The sequence below is a fragment of the Leuciscus leuciscus genome, assembly GCF_965113295.1.
Source record: "Leuciscus leuciscus genome assembly, chromosome: 17".
NCBI classification, from domain to species: domain Eukaryota; kingdom Metazoa; phylum Chordata; class Actinopteri; order Cypriniformes; family Leuciscidae; genus Leuciscus; species Leuciscus leuciscus.
The window spans coordinates 12,946,476-12,963,194 of record NC_138741.1 but is presented as its reverse complement, the minus strand read 5'-3'; the positions used below and the strand labels follow the sequence as shown (position 1 = coordinate 12,963,194).

Here is a 16,719-nt window from a genome sequence, read left to right as displayed (position 1 = left end):
GCAGACATCGAAACGTAGATCACTTCCTTCAGCAGCTGCGCACCATCCATTGCTGTTTGCGTAGGTCCGTATCGTATTGGTTCTGTAATTAAATAATGAAATAAAGGCATTAAATAAAATAGACACAACCCTTTCTGCTAAGTTAGGTATATCCATTTTAGTAAGTCAATCGAAAATATTCGAATAGTTTGATGAATCGTGATGCGGTTATATTTGACATGCTGCGGTAAGAAGCGGGTCACACAATGACAACAACAGTCCAGCATAACAAACCCCAGATGTCACTGTTCTAGATTCATACTAGCGTCGTCTGAATCTGTTTATCACGTGAAGTTTGCGTTTATACTAAGATACAGTAGGAGAAATGTCTGCTGCGGCGCGTATAGCAGCGCCGGTGATGTTGTCCCGGTTCCGCGGAGCTCTGGTCGGTTCGGTGTTGGGGGACTGTATAGGCGGTGAGTTTGAAGGCGCTGTGGATGTGCCTTTGGATCGAGTCCTTCAGCATCTCAGCGCTTTGGAGGATGAAACACGGGGCGACGGTGAGCATTCCATATTTACATTGTATATTTTATATTAAAAGTATATTTACTTGAGGCTTGATAAGTAATCAGATTACGACAGTATTCATATCAGAAGGCCATATCACGTACTAAGCTAATATGTGATTTATAACCCTTGGCATGTCCTGAAGTCTTTGTTAACCCTCTAGTATTCCTAATTAGTGGTCACTCGTGATCTGTCGCGGTCAAAAAAAGACCGAAAGCATTACATTTTATTTGTAGGGGATTTCTTGGTACTGGGGATTTCATGGTACATTCAATACAAAATAATACAAATATTAGGGGGAAAATTTTTTTTTTTATAAATGAATACATGGTTTAAGTTAAAAATAGAGGTGAATGTATTTAAAATCAAATGATTGAAAGATGAATTAATAGATGTATAGTCATATACATATCCAGTATCCACCATATAGCCTAAACACACACATCCAGTGGTTGAACAATTAAACACTTTTGGACTTGTATCTGTCATTCCCAAGGCAAACTGATGCTGTATTGGCTGCAAAAGGAGGTTCTACACCATACTAATCAATTATTGTGGTCTAAAACCATGTGTTTCAGTTTCGTTGTTCAACTCCTGAATATAAGGCGATGTATTCCCAAGTTGCTTAGAGTATTTTTCAGACATAATTACTTTTAATGTTTCACATTTGGATATATATTTAGAGCTTAGAGTGAAAACATGAACACACTGGAGAGATGCTTTATAGTAGAAAATTAAGTTGTACTTCTGATTAAATGAGACACTGGCACAGTTTTTCATGTTTAATACTGTAAAGCTGCTTGATTTTAAGCAATCTATTTGATAAAGTGATATATAAATAAATGACGTGACTTTACTACAGTGCCAAATTGCAGAGCTCGTGCAAACATATCCACGTTGCTATGATCAGATGCTTTTCTTATGCTTTATTAAAATGCTTGCTGTTTTCTCAATATTGTTGCTTGTTTATTTTATTATTGAGAGCACATATTTACATACCCAAAAAATTGCTCTGTATCATACTTCCTATTAATTCCTGTAGATTAAAAGTGTGATACAAGACCATTTAGCCATTTCTAATCTATCCACAATTTTGTGTGTGTGTGTGTGTTCATATAGCAATTGCCAAAAAAGTCACCAAGTTTAGTACCATTCGTACCAAATCTTTTCGGTCCAAAGACAAGTGACTTCACAATTTTACTATCATAAAACATTTTTGACTATGTTACAATTTTAGACAACATCTCATCTACATTTTATCCAGGAATTCTTCTGTACAGTGATGATACGGCCATGATGCGGTGCGTTGCAGATTCACTCCTCACCAGGATGGCGTTTGATGAACGAGACATGGCTCGAAGGTACATTACTGCTGGAAATGGCTAAAAGAGTCCTTTTAAGCAAGTATTTGCTTTTCCCTGATCATCTTACTTGATTCTAGATTTGCAAAGGAGTATAACCTTGCTCCGGATCGAGGTTACGGCTCAGGTGTCATACAGGTTCTGCGGAAGCTTGCATCGCCCCATCTGAAGGATGTCTTCCAGCCGGCACAGGCTCAGTTTGGCGGTCGCGGTTCTTTCGGGAATGGAGGTGCCATGAGAGCAGCACCTTTCGCCCTTGCCTTCAGAAGTCGCAATGATGTCCGCAAGGTGAAAAGTCATCCTACTGTTGAATCTAAACTGGTAGACTTAAGCTTTTAGCATTTTGGGCTAAGTAGCCATAAAAAGATTGAATTGCAACCAACAATAGCTTTAGACTCTATATATTAGAATGCTAAAAACACATCTAATCAAGAATTTTTTCTATGAATATTCAAATATTGTGCTGAACAGTTGGCGGCCTCGAGTCAGAAAGGTTAAGAACCACTTGTTTAAATACTTCACTAATTTGGACTGTCCCTCCCAGGTTAACATTCTGTCCTTGCATTTGCTTTTGGCAGTACTCACGGCTTGGCGCTATGTTAACACACTCATGCTCTTTGGGCTACAACGGGGCGATGTTGCAAGCCCTTGCTGTCCATCTGTCTCTCCAAGGTGCTTTGGCTCTGCCCAAAGAATTCATCAACAAACTGATCTCAGAAATGGAAGAGATGGAAAAAGATGAAACAGCCCAGCTTGATGCTAAAGCGTAAGTAAGCCCATCAAAAGAATGAACAAAAGACAGTTCACCAAAAAATGCAGATTCTATTATTTACTCACCCTCATGTCGTTCTAAATATATACAAATATATTTTGAAGTTTAAACTGTTTTTGTTCATGCAATGTTGTCATTGTCATCTATTAAAATCGTGAAAAGTTTTCGTGATTTGAATAAAGCCTGAAATAAAATGTATTAGATGAAAAACTTGACTTGAATGAAAATTTGAAATGTTGTCTTGGCAATAAACTGAAATAAGTTTAACTTGAAACTAAAACGTAAATAAATAAAAAATGTAAGTTAAAAAACATTGATAAAAACGCATTCGCAACTTCTGTTTCATGCTGACTTTAAGAAGAGTTCTCTATGGTTCTGACCCACTATGTTTTATTCCACAGACTCAATTTATCAGACTTCCCATATTGCTCACGTTTGCACAGGGTGAAAGAACTTATGGACAGAAATGGTGTGAGCATTGAGGAGGTCATATCTGAATTGGGTTAGTATTGATTTGATCATTTTTATAATGGCATTCTGCTTTGTTTTTCTTGTAGTTGACACTCTTTCTTTGCGTTAGGAAATGGCATCGCTGCCTTACAGTCAGTGCCCACCGCTATCTTCTGCGTGCTGCATTGTTTGGAGCCCCGGGATGGGCTGCCAGATCAGTTCGGAGGACTGGAGAGGACAATAGCCTACAGCTTGGCTCTGGGTGGCGACACTGACACCATTGCTTGCATGGCAGGGGCAATTGCAGGGGCACATTATGGCATCGACTCCATTCCCCAGAGCTGGCAGATGAGCTGCGAAGGGGTGGCGGAGGCCGATGATTTAGCACACCGTTTGTATGATCTTTACTGCCTTCCACAGTTCGAAGAGGACAGGGGGACAACAAGCTACAAGAAAAATCAGCTGTAAACACACACCAGTGGTCAGTGCACCACAAAAACTGACTGACCCACTACAGGGCCATATGCAACATGCAGCCACACATAAGAGAAACATTACTTGGCTTATAGTGTCAAATGCACTTGATTATATACCATCATCTGTGTTTATAAAATTGTGAATCTTCAGTTCAAAATGTTTACAATAAAAAGAAGAAAATGGTATAATTTCATTGGTATTAATCTTGTGTTTTATTCTTTCTTTCTGTCACATTTAAAATGGTTCTAAAAACTATTTGCAGTGGGGTTCGGAAGTTCACTAGTGAACATGTCTCCATTTTTATCATTTTTCTAATTTAACACAAATTAAAAAAATATATTACAATTTATATTTTGAGCAGTATTTTGATTTGAACACACACATATAAACAGCCTTTTACACACATGGCTCCCATGTTAATTATCTGTTTATTTAGTATTAATTTAACATGAGAATCCTATATTTTAGGATCCTATATGTAGGCTGGTAGGGGAATGCACATTAATTTTCAGAATGAAAGCGATGTCTGCTGCCCTTTGTGGGGCTGTGAGAGGAAATACAACTACTTCCTTCAAGCCACTTCAGGTGAATGAAATAATCATGTAATGGCACATTTTCAGGAATAGGGAAATTCAAATCTGTAATATATAATCACATACTTCTAAAGATTTTTTAGAAACATTACATTTGAATTATTTGGCAAAACCCAAATGAGTTGTGTTCATACTAGTTGTCACAAGGGCAATATTAATATTATACATTTTGAACCACACAGATTACTACAACATTTGAAAAATAAATATGGTGCACAATATGCTGAAAACGTGTTTTGTATACTTGAGTTTTTTTTATATTTTTTTTATACTATTTTAATAGAAAACATATCTCTTGAACACACTCAAAACTAAACATACCTTGGTATAATTCAACACAGGAAACCTGAGAGACAAAGCACAAAGAGCTTTTTACATTGATGTTCCAATCAAAATGTGGCTAAAAGTAATTAAATTGGTTCTAGAAATCTCTCTATGGATCTGAGGTCTGGGGTACAATTACAAACCAAGAGTTCACTAAATTATAATTTTTTAAAGGGATACTCCACTTTAAAAAAGGAAGGATATTTAGAAGAATGTCAGTAACCAGACCATTGACTTCCATAGTAGGAAAAAAATATATACTATGGAAGTCAATGGTACCAGAAACTGTCTGGTTACTGACATTCTTCTAAATATCTTCCTTTCTGTTCAGCAGAAGAAATAAATTCATACAGGTTTGAAACAACATGAGGGTGAGTATATGATGACAGAATTTTCATTTTAAAGTGGAGTATCCCTTTAAGGCTGCACTAGAAAACTCTCCGACGTGGAGGTCTCTGTTCCAGTAGGTGGCACTAACGCACTCTGCAATTGTCATAGCATTAAACGGTAGAAGTAGAGAAAAGAAGACACACGTGAGTTTCTGCGATGTTTTTAATTGTTACGAATTAAAATACTTTAATTAAACGACAGCTATACAGAGGAGATACATTGGCAAATAGTTAATTTGCTCTAGGTTAATAAATTGCGTTATGATGAAAAGCACAACCTAATTCAGCGGCTGTTTATGCTTTGGACATATTAATAATAATAAATGCATAATGTCGGAGTCCACGACCCCAGGAAAAAAAGGCAATTTGACCGGAAGTGCCAGGAAATTAAAGGACAACGCTGCAGATTGGCATAATCTCATCCTGAAATGGGAGCGATTAAATGACGAGGGATCCACGATTGCGACTAAAATAGTTAATTTGGGACTGAACAAAAAGTAAGTTTAATATGTCAATTGATATGTCTAAATATTAAAAAATATATAATATAAATTAAAATATAATCAGATATTTAAATAAATGCGTTTGTTAGCAATCTGCCTGCTCTTTTACACATGTAGCCTGTTTTCTCTATCATCTCTGTTCCCAGATCAAATATGGAGTCTGATATGGTTATGGAAGGAGGCAGTTTGGCAGCTGGAGACCCTTCAAAGAATCTTAAACAGAGCAACCAAGAGCTTGAGGAAGAATGTGTGAAGTTACAAGATGTTGTGGATAAAATGGTACAGTTTTGGAGGAGGAGCATTACTAGTATTGTGTTTTTGTAACATTTTTATGTAGTCCAAATTGTTTCACCAAAGGCAAACATACTGTCAAAGATGGAGAAAATGGTCAGTGATGAGCGTGGGATCTGTGAGCTAGAAGCATTCCAGTATGGAGAGAAAGGAAGAGCAGAACCACTGTTTCACACGTGGCCCACTCATCAGTTTGGTAAGAGAAATAAAGGCTCATAATCATAAACCAAGTTAATCCCATTTTCTACAAATGTTAATTTGATCGGTATGTCCAGAGTTTACTTTAGTAGAATTTGTTTGGTTCTAAGATTAATATGAATAAATATTACCTTGCAAATGTGACCCCCTTAAGACAACCATAATATAATCAAATATTATTTGCAGAGTTTGGTAGCTGAAATACACGTAAATCCTATGTAATTTTTAAAATGGAATTATCCCTTAAGTCCCATGTTATTGACCTTTTGTTTCTTTGTCCTCTTCATGGCAGCTGAAGTATCTTCTAAGCTTTACGAGTCATACAAGCAGGAGTTGGCACTGAAGAAGACCATACTTCAGGAACTGGCCCACACTTCTAATACTGATCTTTCAATGGTCTACCTGTCATCTTGGCTGTATCAACCCTACATTGACGACAGTGGAAAACTGCTGCTAGAGAGTTTGCTATTAGAAACAGGTCACAGACCTTTGTAATTCAGTCTGGAATCTATGCTTGAGGACAAATTAAAAGCATATCCCCACATGTATATAGCTTTAATCTGTACAACCTACAAATTTCTCTCAAAAAATAAAATGCTGTTTTTGTACTGTAATACTTTCTTGTCATAATTCCCTGGTAAGCAGTTTTTACCATACAAAGTCTTAACTCCATAAACTCACTCACAAAAGTTTTAATGTCATATTTGAACATGTCCCTTTGTATTAAAAATGCTGAGATGTTTCAAAACAGTAAACCAGAGATTATATAAAAAGTAATAAAATAGTGCAACAACTTTCCAAATGACTTTTGCACTGGACAAACTACTAAATAACAGAAACAATGGAACATATGAGGCTGCAGTCTAAGATTATAAGAACCTCAAGTCAGTTTTTTTTTTTTTTACAAATCTAGACGTTTTCTCACTGCTTAGAGCGGCCTGTTATGAAAAACATCCCCTTTGTATGACATCTCAAAATTCCATGTTTTTGGGCCAAACCTCTGGGGAACGACCACTTTCAGCCTTAAAGGTTCATTTTCGAACGAATGTCCAGAAAGGTTTGAATAAATAAAATATGTCATGGGGTACCAATTTAAACTGTATTAGAACTACAGCCTGGGTTTCTAACATAAAGAAATGGTTATGTACAGATTTCACTGAATGGCCAACTAAGTGGACACATCATCACAAAAATCTTACCACAGCTTTTCTGAACCTTGCTCGAGTCCATAACTTAGTTTTGGCAAATAGTATTTTCTTTCCTCCCATTTGTGCATGTTGCGAAAGAATGCATGTTTCCAAAATGAAAAGCACTAGATTCCTTCCAAAATTTAGTGTGTCACATATGCAAAGCATTTGCCACCATGTCATCTCTTTCCCCTTGAGACACATAACACGCAGCTACATAATCATTTCCTCAGAAACCAATAGTTAAGATATGCCAACATAAGTGAACTGTCTAAAATTCGAAATGAACAATGACTTTTGTTGTATAAACAGAAAAAAAACACTATTATATAATAATACTGTTTTTATACAAATTTACAAAGAATGCAATAAAAGTTCATTGAAAAAACACCATTACACAGAACGCATGTATGGTGTGAATAATGGACAAAAACAGGAAGTGAAGATGTGACTCCATTAAGTCTTTCTTTCAGTTTCAATGCCCAGCAAGGCATGAACAGTCTCTAAAGGAACCCCTTCAGGTGCCTCAATGTGCATCATTGTGCCGTCGGGCCCGTTGACAATGACGATCCCTTTGGCGGCTAACTCTTCCGCGCTCTGCATGACAAGCCCCTCTGCTGTCTGGATGACAACAGAAGATTCTTCCTGCACCACCTGAATGGCCTCGGGATCTTCGAGAGCGTCGGCCTGGTCCTCTTGAACCTCTTGCTGAGCGGGTTCTTGTGAGTTCTTAAACTCGGAGTCAGTGCTCAGAGCCTGCTCCAGCTGTTTCACCTGATCCGCGATATCCACGGCTTCGCTGCTGTTCAGGACCTTGGAGATCTCTGGATCTTCTACGGCTTTTGTAGCATCAGAATCCGAAGACGGCACTTCCATCTCCATAGGCTCTTCCTCTGTCCTCGGTGGGCTGGCGTTTTCAGCGCTCTGTGTAGCGTCGTCAGCGGTTAGATCTACAGAAGTCAAGCTCTCCAGTCTGGTCAACACCACCTGAGGTTTTCGCATCACAGAGCCGTCAACGGTCTCGTCCTTCTGGATGCCATTCTGATTAACTTGATAGCCGTTGGTTTCTTCATTGCAGTTTTCTATTTTAAACCTTTTTGCAGGAGGCAGCATTTTGGCATTCTGAGGATAACATGAAGAGTAAATATGATTACCATACACTGTAAACAATGTTTTGTTCCTATAAAAGTATGACGAGTAACACACAACAGCTCAAAGAGCGGTCGTGATGTTAAGGATCTAGTAAATGAAAGGTTCCAGGTTCAAAACCCACAAGGAGCAAATCATAATAAAGATAAATAACAGCATCTACTAAACTGGGGGCCTTCCAACTGCGGTCCAGAGAACATTTTAGATTTTATCACAAAATATGTGTAGGACTGGATACAGCACCATTCAAAAGGTTGCAGTCAATAAGAGGGTTTTCTTAATAAAGAAATGAATACTTTTATTCAGCAAGACACATTAAGTTAATCAAAAGTGCCAGTAAAGACATTTAGGTTACACAAGATTTTCAATTTCAAATAAATGCTGCTCTTTTGAAATTTCTAGTCAAAGAATCCTGAAAAAAAAGTATCATGGCTTCCACAAAAATGTTAAGCACAACTGTTTTCAATTGATTAAAAAAAGAGAAGAAAATCTTGAGCAGCAAATCAGCATATCAGAATGTTTTTTGAAGGATCATGTGACACTGAAGACTGGAGTAAATTAAGCTTTGTATTTACAGGAATGCATTACATTTGAAAATATATTTTAAAAAACAGTTATTAATTAATTCATTTATTTTAAATTATGCAGTCTTGAGCATAAGAGGCTTCTTTTAAAAACGTTTAAAAAAAAACGATCAAGATTATTTTATTTTATGTTCTAGATTTTACCAGTAAGAAATAAAAACAACATCTGTTTTGTATTTAAATGTTTATCTTACATAACCCTAATACTGGCTATACAAAGATATAAAGGGTTAGTCCACCCAAAAATAAAAAATGTAATTATTAAAAATAATTTACTCCTAGGTGTATATGACTTTCTTCTTTCAGCCAAACACAATCAGAGTTATATTAGAAAATATCCTGGCTCTTTCTGAGCTTTATAAAGGGAGTGAGTAGCTCCTGAGACAAACAGGCCTCTGACATCTCTCTTTAATTTTTTTTTAAATTGCGTTAGTCAATACGTCATGTGCCGGATCAGAGGTCACTCTTCCACCAGAACTAGATTTGCATACGGCCATTACCGGAAGCCACTGATTATAGTTTATAAAAACAAATTTTTTTTTACAAGAACGCATCGCTTCAGAAGGCATTTATTAACCCCCTGGATCCGTATGGATTACTTTTATGATGGATGGATGTGCTTTTTAGGGCATCAAAATCTAGGGTACCATTCACTCCCATTATAAAGCTTGGAAGAGCCAAGATATTTTTTAATATAACTCCGATTGTGTTTGGCTGAAAGAAGAAAGTCACCTAGGATGGCTTGGGAGGGGGAGTAAATTATGGGATCATTTTCATTTTTGAGTGATCTTACCTTTTAAGCCAACTTAAAGTAAATATTGTATAAAAAAAAATTATAATTTTCTTTATTACAATTTAAATAAATATATATTTTATTATTTATTCAATTGTTTAATTAAAAAAACATGTCTTTACAAGATCACAATTAAAGTTTATCTTTAAACATGAAAATGGTAACTTTAAAATAAGGTTTCATTTGTTAGCTTATCGAATGCATTAACATGAACAATATATTTTCACATCATTTATTAACCTTTGTTAATGATGTTAGTTAAAAATGTTTATATTCAGGTTAGTTCACAGTGCATTAACTAAATGTTAACAGATATAGCTTTTAACTTTAAAAATGTATTAATATATTCTGAGATTAAAATGAACTAAGATTAATAAATGTAGAAGTGTTGTTCATTTTAAGTAATGTAGTCAACTAATGTTATCAAATAAAACTGTATTGTTACCCTAAGTGTTACTATGAAAATGTATAACTGCCTTTATATTTTACAAAGGGGGTTCCTCACAAAAGCATCAGGGCATCAAAAAGTTTGAAAAACCCTGCACTTAACCCACTAACCCCTGACTAGTTAATAAATAGCATCATTAATTATGAAAATACACTCAGCTGAGAAATGTATACTATGTAACCCTATTTAAAGGAGTCTGTGCTGGAATTATATGTGCACAGAACGTACCTCAATACTCCGTAGACTCTTTGTGGCCTGATTTGCTCTTGGCTCTGACTGATTTGTGTTTTGACTTTGTTGTCCCTCAGAGGAAGTCAGGAGTTTCAGTGCATTGGGATCGGTTATACCCAGAGATTGTAAAACCTGAAATGACAATGAATTTATTTGTTATGTACTCAAGTTTGATCACAAAGCTAAGATGATTAAATATCTAGCAATTACTTACTCCCATGTTGTTGACCTCTATAGCTGGCCGAGAGGCTGGTGAAGTGTGCAAATATTCCAGGGCCATCTTCTTCACTTGGCTGTGTAGTTGTTCAAATTCATGGTACACGCTGGGGAACTGTTGCTTTGATGGGTAGCCCTTTTCCACCTATAGGGACCAGAACACTGTAAGCATGTATGAAATGCTTCCAACACATGTAATAACATGGTATTTTACACATTGATTCAACAGTGAGAAATGGACAAATTAAAAAATCTATCCCATGTTTCAGAACATCTGAAAATACCTTCATCAGCACAAACTCCCATACAGTCATGACTCTGGCCAGACGTGGAAGAACAATCTCCATGAGATCTTCATCATCGTACTGTTTAATAAACTGAAGAAAGATGAAAGATACTCAGTCAGGGGTGAATTCAAAATTACAGTCAACAAACAGCCAAAAGCGTCAGTTCTATCTAGACATTCAATAGGGTTTAAAAGCATCCGTTCACACTGAAAATCTAGGAGTTAAAATCTATTATAAACATGGAAATATAAAAAAGTTATAGGATTATAAAAAATGTAAAAGAAATCATAAAGAAGCTTTTCAGATTCAGCACCATTTCAAAATCATTTATCAAATAAACAATTTTGACCATGTGAATTTGTGTAAAATTTAAAAACAAAAATACTACTAAAAGAATCTAAAGGACAATAACTATAAAAAGTTGTAATAATCATTCTAATTCTATGAGAATAGGGAAGTCCACAACACAACTATAAAGATAGAATCACTTGTTGGAATCACTTCCAGAGCGATTTTTTTCCCAGCTGAACACTAAAATCATTAACAGCCAATCAGAATCCATTCTGCTTTAAAGAGCTCAAGAATTGAAAGCATCAGATGACATAACTGCAGTGCACTATTAATAAAAAACATTATCGTACATTAGTGTGGATGCTAATATAATTTAGTCAACTTTTCTCTTCACTATCTCTTAATTTGTAATGCAAAGAACACAATTTTTTTTTTTTAAATAAGAAAGAAGCTTTTTCACAAGTGGACTATTGAACCCCACTGTATCAAGCAACATACTGTTATAACATTATCCTTGTATCACCTAGCCAGCCCTCACCATTAGCATTTTACCCAGTAGTTACATGATGTAACTACTTCATAGGTTGAAGTACAAACCACAGAGATGGTGAAAAGGCACTATAACAAAGCATTTATTAAAAAACACTTCACCTAGAATGCATGCATATATGATTTGAATGTCTAAATAGTGTAAGCACACAGATGTATAGCAATCTAGATCGTACTTCTTTTAGCCGATTTCTTTGTCTTTGTGCTTGCTGCTCTAAGCTCATTCCTCTGGGGTACTTGGGTGGCCGTCCTGGTCGTCCTCTCTTAGGGGGTCGCCCAGGCCTCCTCGGACGGCCAGGCCGTACTGGTCCCCTGGGCCGCCCAGGTCTCCTGGGTTCTACCTTGCCAATTTCTAGAACCTGAAATATTGTTTACTTGTGATTATTTGATTAATCGGATAAATACACCTAGCATCCAGCAAGCAAAACAAATCATCTTACTTTTTGAGTACTGAGTGTTTTCACATGACTATTATCAGTGACTTCAGTTCCTGAAGGTTGTTCGTCTCTAGTTGTGGAGAGGTCTTCTGCTTGAGGAGGCGTCGGGTTCTTGTCATGTGTGGGATTTAGCTTATAGTGCCGGTTCAAACCGGCGACGCCGATGTACGCTTTATCACAGGTATCACATTTAAAGGATTTGTCACGGAGATTGAGGGTTACATCTGAGCTCTTCTTCCCGCGTTCTTCTCCATCCTCATCCTCCACACTTATCTCAGAGTAGTCATCTGAATCTGATTGGTGGCTTTCTGCCAAGTCCTCATTCTTAATAAACTTGTAGTCCTTCACCTTGTGCTTAGGTGGTCTAGACACCCGACCAGAGCGGGTCTGGATTTTTTGAGGCTTCTTCTGGCGATTCTTAACTTTCTGGGTATCCTTTCCAACAGCTGGGGTTGAAGTTTTTGTTTCCACAGTAATAACTTTGGTAGGCATTGTTATCTTGGCTGGAGGAGATAAAACTTTCGGAGACGGCACAAGGATCTTTGGGGTAGGAACAAGTGGCTTGGCTGGTGAACTCTTGACTGTGGCAGGTGCAGGGACGTGTACCTTGCTAATTGGGACAGAAATTGTGCTAACCATAGGAGCCGGTTTCTGAAGGAGAAGCTGAATAGGAGGATCATTTGGGTTTTGTAAGAAATATTGCTGCTGTCCAGGCACAGGGGTGATGTGGATGATCTGTGGGCTGCTTAATGTTCCTACGGTTGAAACCTTCACCAGCGGCTGACCGGCTGACAGATTCTGTGACTGTAAAATTGTTATTGGGGTTGTCTGCCGTTGTTTATTGTCTTGCTTCAGAGGTGCCTGCACTTGAATTTGGATGGGCTCGGCTGCCTGAATAAAAAACAACAACATTAACATTGGAAATAAACAGCTAAATAATTTGCTTACACAGTCTGTGGACTAATTCAGTTCAGAATATCTGACTGGTTTTATGCAGAATAGGTAGAAGGATGCATTTGACATCATACTATTGTAAGAAGAAAGATTTGCTTTGACTTACAAAAACTTCAGACCTTGGTAACCACTATTTCTGGCCAAATACCATAGTTACTACAATTTTTATAAAACAGTGAAAACAAAGAAATGAATATAGGATCTCATGCCAACAGTCTAATAGGATTTCAAAGTTCTTGATAATTTGTATAATTTCTATGTGCGATACATGTACGGATGGAAAGATGTATTAGAGAAAAATAAGTATGGAAAGAAAAGGAAGATGCATGCACAGAAAAACGTGCTTAAGTAAGGAAGTACAAAAAGAAACACTTGTGGAAGAAAGGAAGCACAAAAGGAAGTGAGGAAGTACAAGGAGTAAGAAAAAGAAGGAAATAAGGAAGGAAATTTGTGCAAAAGAAAGAATGTTTGAAAGAAAGTACAGAAGTAAATGCTAGTGAAAAAGTGTAGCCTACAGAACGACGTATGGAAGGAAATCTGCAGAAAGCGAGGAAGGAACACTTTTGGGAGAAATCAAATATAGAAGGAAGTATGTGCTGAAGAAAAAGTAGAAAATGCAGAAAAGGAAAGTACAGAACGAAATACTTATGGGAAAAGGAAAGTTATCGTATGTGCGGAAGAATAAAGTATGTATGGAAGGAAGTAGAGAAAGAAGGAAACGCAGAAACAAGGGGAAAAAGGAAGAAATACTTGTGGAAGAAATTAATATATACGACAGGAAGAAGGTAGGAAAGGAAGGGAAAAGGAAGGAAAAGGAATTACTTACTTCATAGGTTTTCTGAGAAACCACTCAGTCCCATTCTGCACAGTAAATAATTGAATTGTCTTGTCATACAATCTCTCTGACTTATGAAAGACTCTAATCGTACCTTCTGTGTGGTCGTGTTGGCTCCATTCTGCGACTGCTGCAGCGCGACGTGTTTGGCGACGCTCTGCAGCTGCTGCGACGCGTTCTGCACGATACTGACGGGCTGTGGCTGGATCGCTGTGTCCAAATGCAAGTTACTGGTTTCCAGTGTAATGTAGGACGTCGGCTGCGCTGTGACAGATCTCTGCAGTATCTTCGGGGTAGTTGTATGGGTAGTTGTATGGGTCGTAACTGTCTCTGCCAGTGCTTTACTCACTATAACCTGCTGCACGTCCACGATGGGGGCAGTGGAGGGTTTCACAACTGTCTCAGTCCCTGCAACATGGACTAATTGTTGTTTCGATAATTGCTCGATTAATTGCTGCTGCTCCTCGGCCGATAAGCCCGAGCTTTCCACGAAGCTGCCGTCGGGCTGCACGTAAATTATGGTGGTCGTCGGTGCAAGAGCGTTTAAAACGTCGCCGCTTACAGTGGTGCATTCTGCCGTTAAACCGGCCTCTGCGGTGGCCTGAACATAAGACGTAATGATATTTGAATCGGTTATCACCTCACCGCTCACGATCTGCCCGATCACCTCCTCAGTAACGTTACCATCCACAACTCTGACATCCATCGCCGACTCGCTGTGCATTAACTCGACGAGGCCTTGATCAACGCCCCCTTCTGCGGTGGACGGCGTTTTGCTTGCGTCTTCTTGGTTGTTTTCCCCTTCGGCTTGTGTCGTCTCGGGCTGCTGCAGAGGTTCACTCGCGTCGAGGTTTTCCATTTTCGCTGCAGCAGATTTGGACGCAGAATTATTTTCGTCTTCATTGTCCGCCATTTTGTTTACAGGAGCAAAACTTGCTAACTGACGTAAGGATCCTCACAAGAGCGCGAAAATAAGCTGTTTGCTTGCAGGCGATTAATACTCAAAATGTGAGTAATATTTGCGAGGTTGATTCAAAACCTGGTCAAAAACATTTCAAATTTGGAATACGGTTATAATCCAGAGACGCTTACTAAGGTAACGGTAGCCAGGCAATTGGTTTTCCCGTCCATGCCACCGATGACGATAGCACGGAGGATGGGTAATAACAAATCACGTCACTTCCGCTTTTAGCGCGCCGTTCTCTCTCTTTTCTCTTTTTAATAAGATATATTTTACCTGGCTACCGCTCATATTGTCCTACTGCCTTTACACTGGACAATATTTAAAATATTTAAAAATCTTGTTTAGATGTTAAGACCATTCTCAAGTAACAAATGTGTTTTTATTTAATCCTTATTATAATAGTTTGGGATCCCACAACTTTGGGATACACCGTAGTCAAAAGTTGTCCCTTTTCCTGATTAATTCCTATCACTTTTGACATTTCATATTATCCCGTGTACAAAAACTGCTGTAGGCTTTTATAGCTACTAGGCTACTATGAATCGTATGTACAGTATCTTACACATTTCACAATTTGTATCTTCATTGTTGGATGGTGGAAATGTTCTTGATTTTCAGAAGAAAAAAATAACAGAATTCTCATGTGATGCATGTATAAACACTGTTGGACATTGTTAGTGGAAAAAAATAATATTAATAAACTATGAGAGTGTGAAAATTTTATTTCTTCAAATTTAGTTGAAGAAAGACTTGAGAAAAAGCCATTTGGACCTTAAATAGCATATAGGCCTACCCAAGGAAATTAGATTTATTACTAAGAAAACAGCATAGTAATGTTGGTGGGTTTGTATTTGTGAATAAAATAATGTGGAGCAAATTACCTACATTTTACAGTAAATCTCCAGCAGGGGGCAGGAAGGGACCACTTTTACATCTCTCAATCCACATTTCATGGTCTCGTTTGTCATTCTGCTGTACCACTAATAGGAATCTTTTTTTAATCACATTATTGCCATTATGTTAATGGCTCAAATACCCTCAAACAGAGCACCTATAATAATATAAAAACCATCAAGTCCACTGAACAAACATGTTATGCCTTCAACATTTAGCATAGCATGCATACGAATGCTATTCAGTCACAAAGACTTTTGCAGTCCAAACATATTTTTCACAGAATTAAACAAAGTAACACACACACAACACACACACACACACACACACACACACACACACACACACACACACACACACACACACACACACACACACACACACACACACACACACACACACACACACACACACACACACACACACACACACACACACACACACACACACACACACAACCCACCTTTGTCTGGTGGGAGAGACTTTTCTCTCAACCTTTTTTTTACTCTCTATCACATATTGAATGTCCCTGCTGTACAATACTGAGATACAGATTGTCATGCGTGAAGTTTAGCATGTCAGCAATGTTTTGATCAATGTAAACGAAACATAATTAGTTCATTAAAATAATTCTCAAAGAGTTTTCAAATAATTATATTCAAATGTTAGGCCTATAGCCAATCTTAATGATCATGCCTGTTATACCTGCAAAATTGCATTCATTCATTAATTCCACCACAATTTATATTACATATTAACATTTAGAATTTATATTAAGATTATTATTAGTAAAGACTGCATGAAGTCATTGGGCCAGCTACCATGATAAGATTAAAGTAAGCAGAAATCAATTAATAATTCAAATCAGTTTGATTGATATCAGAATTTATGTTTGACTAATGTACATGGATATCTTCCTTTCTTATTTTACTCCAGAAAATGTTCAAACATCCTAATTACCTACAACGCAGCAGCTTGGTGATCATCACAATCTGA

General features: G+C 37.4%; 3 protein-coding genes across 3 annotated transcripts; 2 read left to right on the top strand and 1 right to left on the bottom strand.

The window, feature by feature from the left end:
- Window positions 1-48: 48 nt before the first annotated feature.
- Window positions 49-3,799, top strand: adprs (ADP-ribosylserine hydrolase). Its single transcript, XM_082144238.1, has 6 exons — window positions 49-539; window positions 1,811-1,907; window positions 1,988-2,195; window positions 2,486-2,673; window positions 3,081-3,181; window positions 3,260-3,799. The coding sequence occupies exons 1-6, from the start codon at window positions 365-367 to the stop codon at window positions 3,595-3,597; spliced, it is 1,107 nt and encodes a 368-aa protein (XP_082000364.1). The 5' UTR covers window positions 49-364; the 3' UTR covers window positions 3,598-3,799.
- A 1,217-nt stretch (window positions 3,800-5,016) lies between these two features.
- Window positions 5,017-6,518, top strand: cinp (cyclin dependent kinase 2 interacting protein). Its single transcript, XM_082142908.1, has 4 exons — window positions 5,017-5,409; window positions 5,562-5,694; window positions 5,773-5,902; window positions 6,197-6,518. The coding sequence occupies exons 1-4, from the start codon at window positions 5,243-5,245 to the stop codon at window positions 6,397-6,399; spliced, it is 633 nt and encodes a 210-aa protein (XP_081999034.1). The 5' UTR covers window positions 5,017-5,242; the 3' UTR covers window positions 6,400-6,518.
- Window positions 6,519-6,580: 62 nt separating this feature from the next.
- znf839 (zinc finger protein 839) lies at window positions 6,581-15,030 on the bottom strand. The gene is made up of 7 exons (XM_082142907.1): window positions 13,960-15,030; window positions 12,080-12,967; window positions 11,816-11,998; window positions 10,797-10,889; window positions 10,511-10,657; window positions 10,294-10,428; window positions 6,581-8,213 (listed from the first exon to the last, which is right to left on the bottom strand). Exons 1-7 carry the CDS (start codon window positions 14,776-14,778, stop codon window positions 7,548-7,550), a joined length of 2,931 nt encoding a protein of 976 aa, XP_081999033.1. The 5' UTR covers window positions 14,779-15,030; the 3' UTR covers window positions 6,581-7,547.
- Window positions 15,031-16,719: the final 1,689 nt, after the last annotated feature.

Coding starts and splice junctions, on each gene's coding strand:
- adprs (XM_082144238.1), top strand. CDS start 365: ATGTCTGCTGCGGCGCGTATAGCAGCGCCGGTGATGTTGTCCCGGTTC. Junction 540..1,810: donor GGATGAAACACGGGGCGACG/GTGAGCATTCCA, acceptor CATTTTATCCAG/GAATTCTTCTGTACAGTGAT. Junction 1,908..1,987: donor GAACGAGACATGGCTCGAAG/GTACATTACTGC, acceptor ACTTGATTCTAG/ATTTGCAAAGGAGTATAACC.
- cinp (XM_082142908.1), top strand. CDS start 5,243: ATGTCGGAGTCCACGACCCCAGGAAAAAAAGGCAATTTGACCGGAAGT. Junction 5,410..5,561: donor AATTTGGGACTGAACAAAAA/GTAAGTTTAATA, acceptor CTCTGTTCCCAG/ATCAAATATGGAGTCTGATA. Junction 5,903..6,196: donor GTGGCCCACTCATCAGTTTG/GTAAGAGAAATA, acceptor TCTTCATGGCAG/CTGAAGTATCTTCTAAGCTT.
- znf839 (XM_082142907.1), bottom strand. CDS start 14,778: ATGGCGGACAATGAAGACGAAAATAATTCTGCGTCCAAATCTGCTGCA. Junction 10,890..11,815: donor AAAGAAATCGGCTAAAAGAA/GTACGATCTAGA, acceptor ATCTTTCTTCAG/TTTATTAAACAGTACGATGA. Junction 10,658..10,796: donor GGGAGTTTGTGCTGATGAAG/GTATTTTCAGAT, acceptor TGGTCCCTATAG/GTGGAAAAGGGCTACCCATC.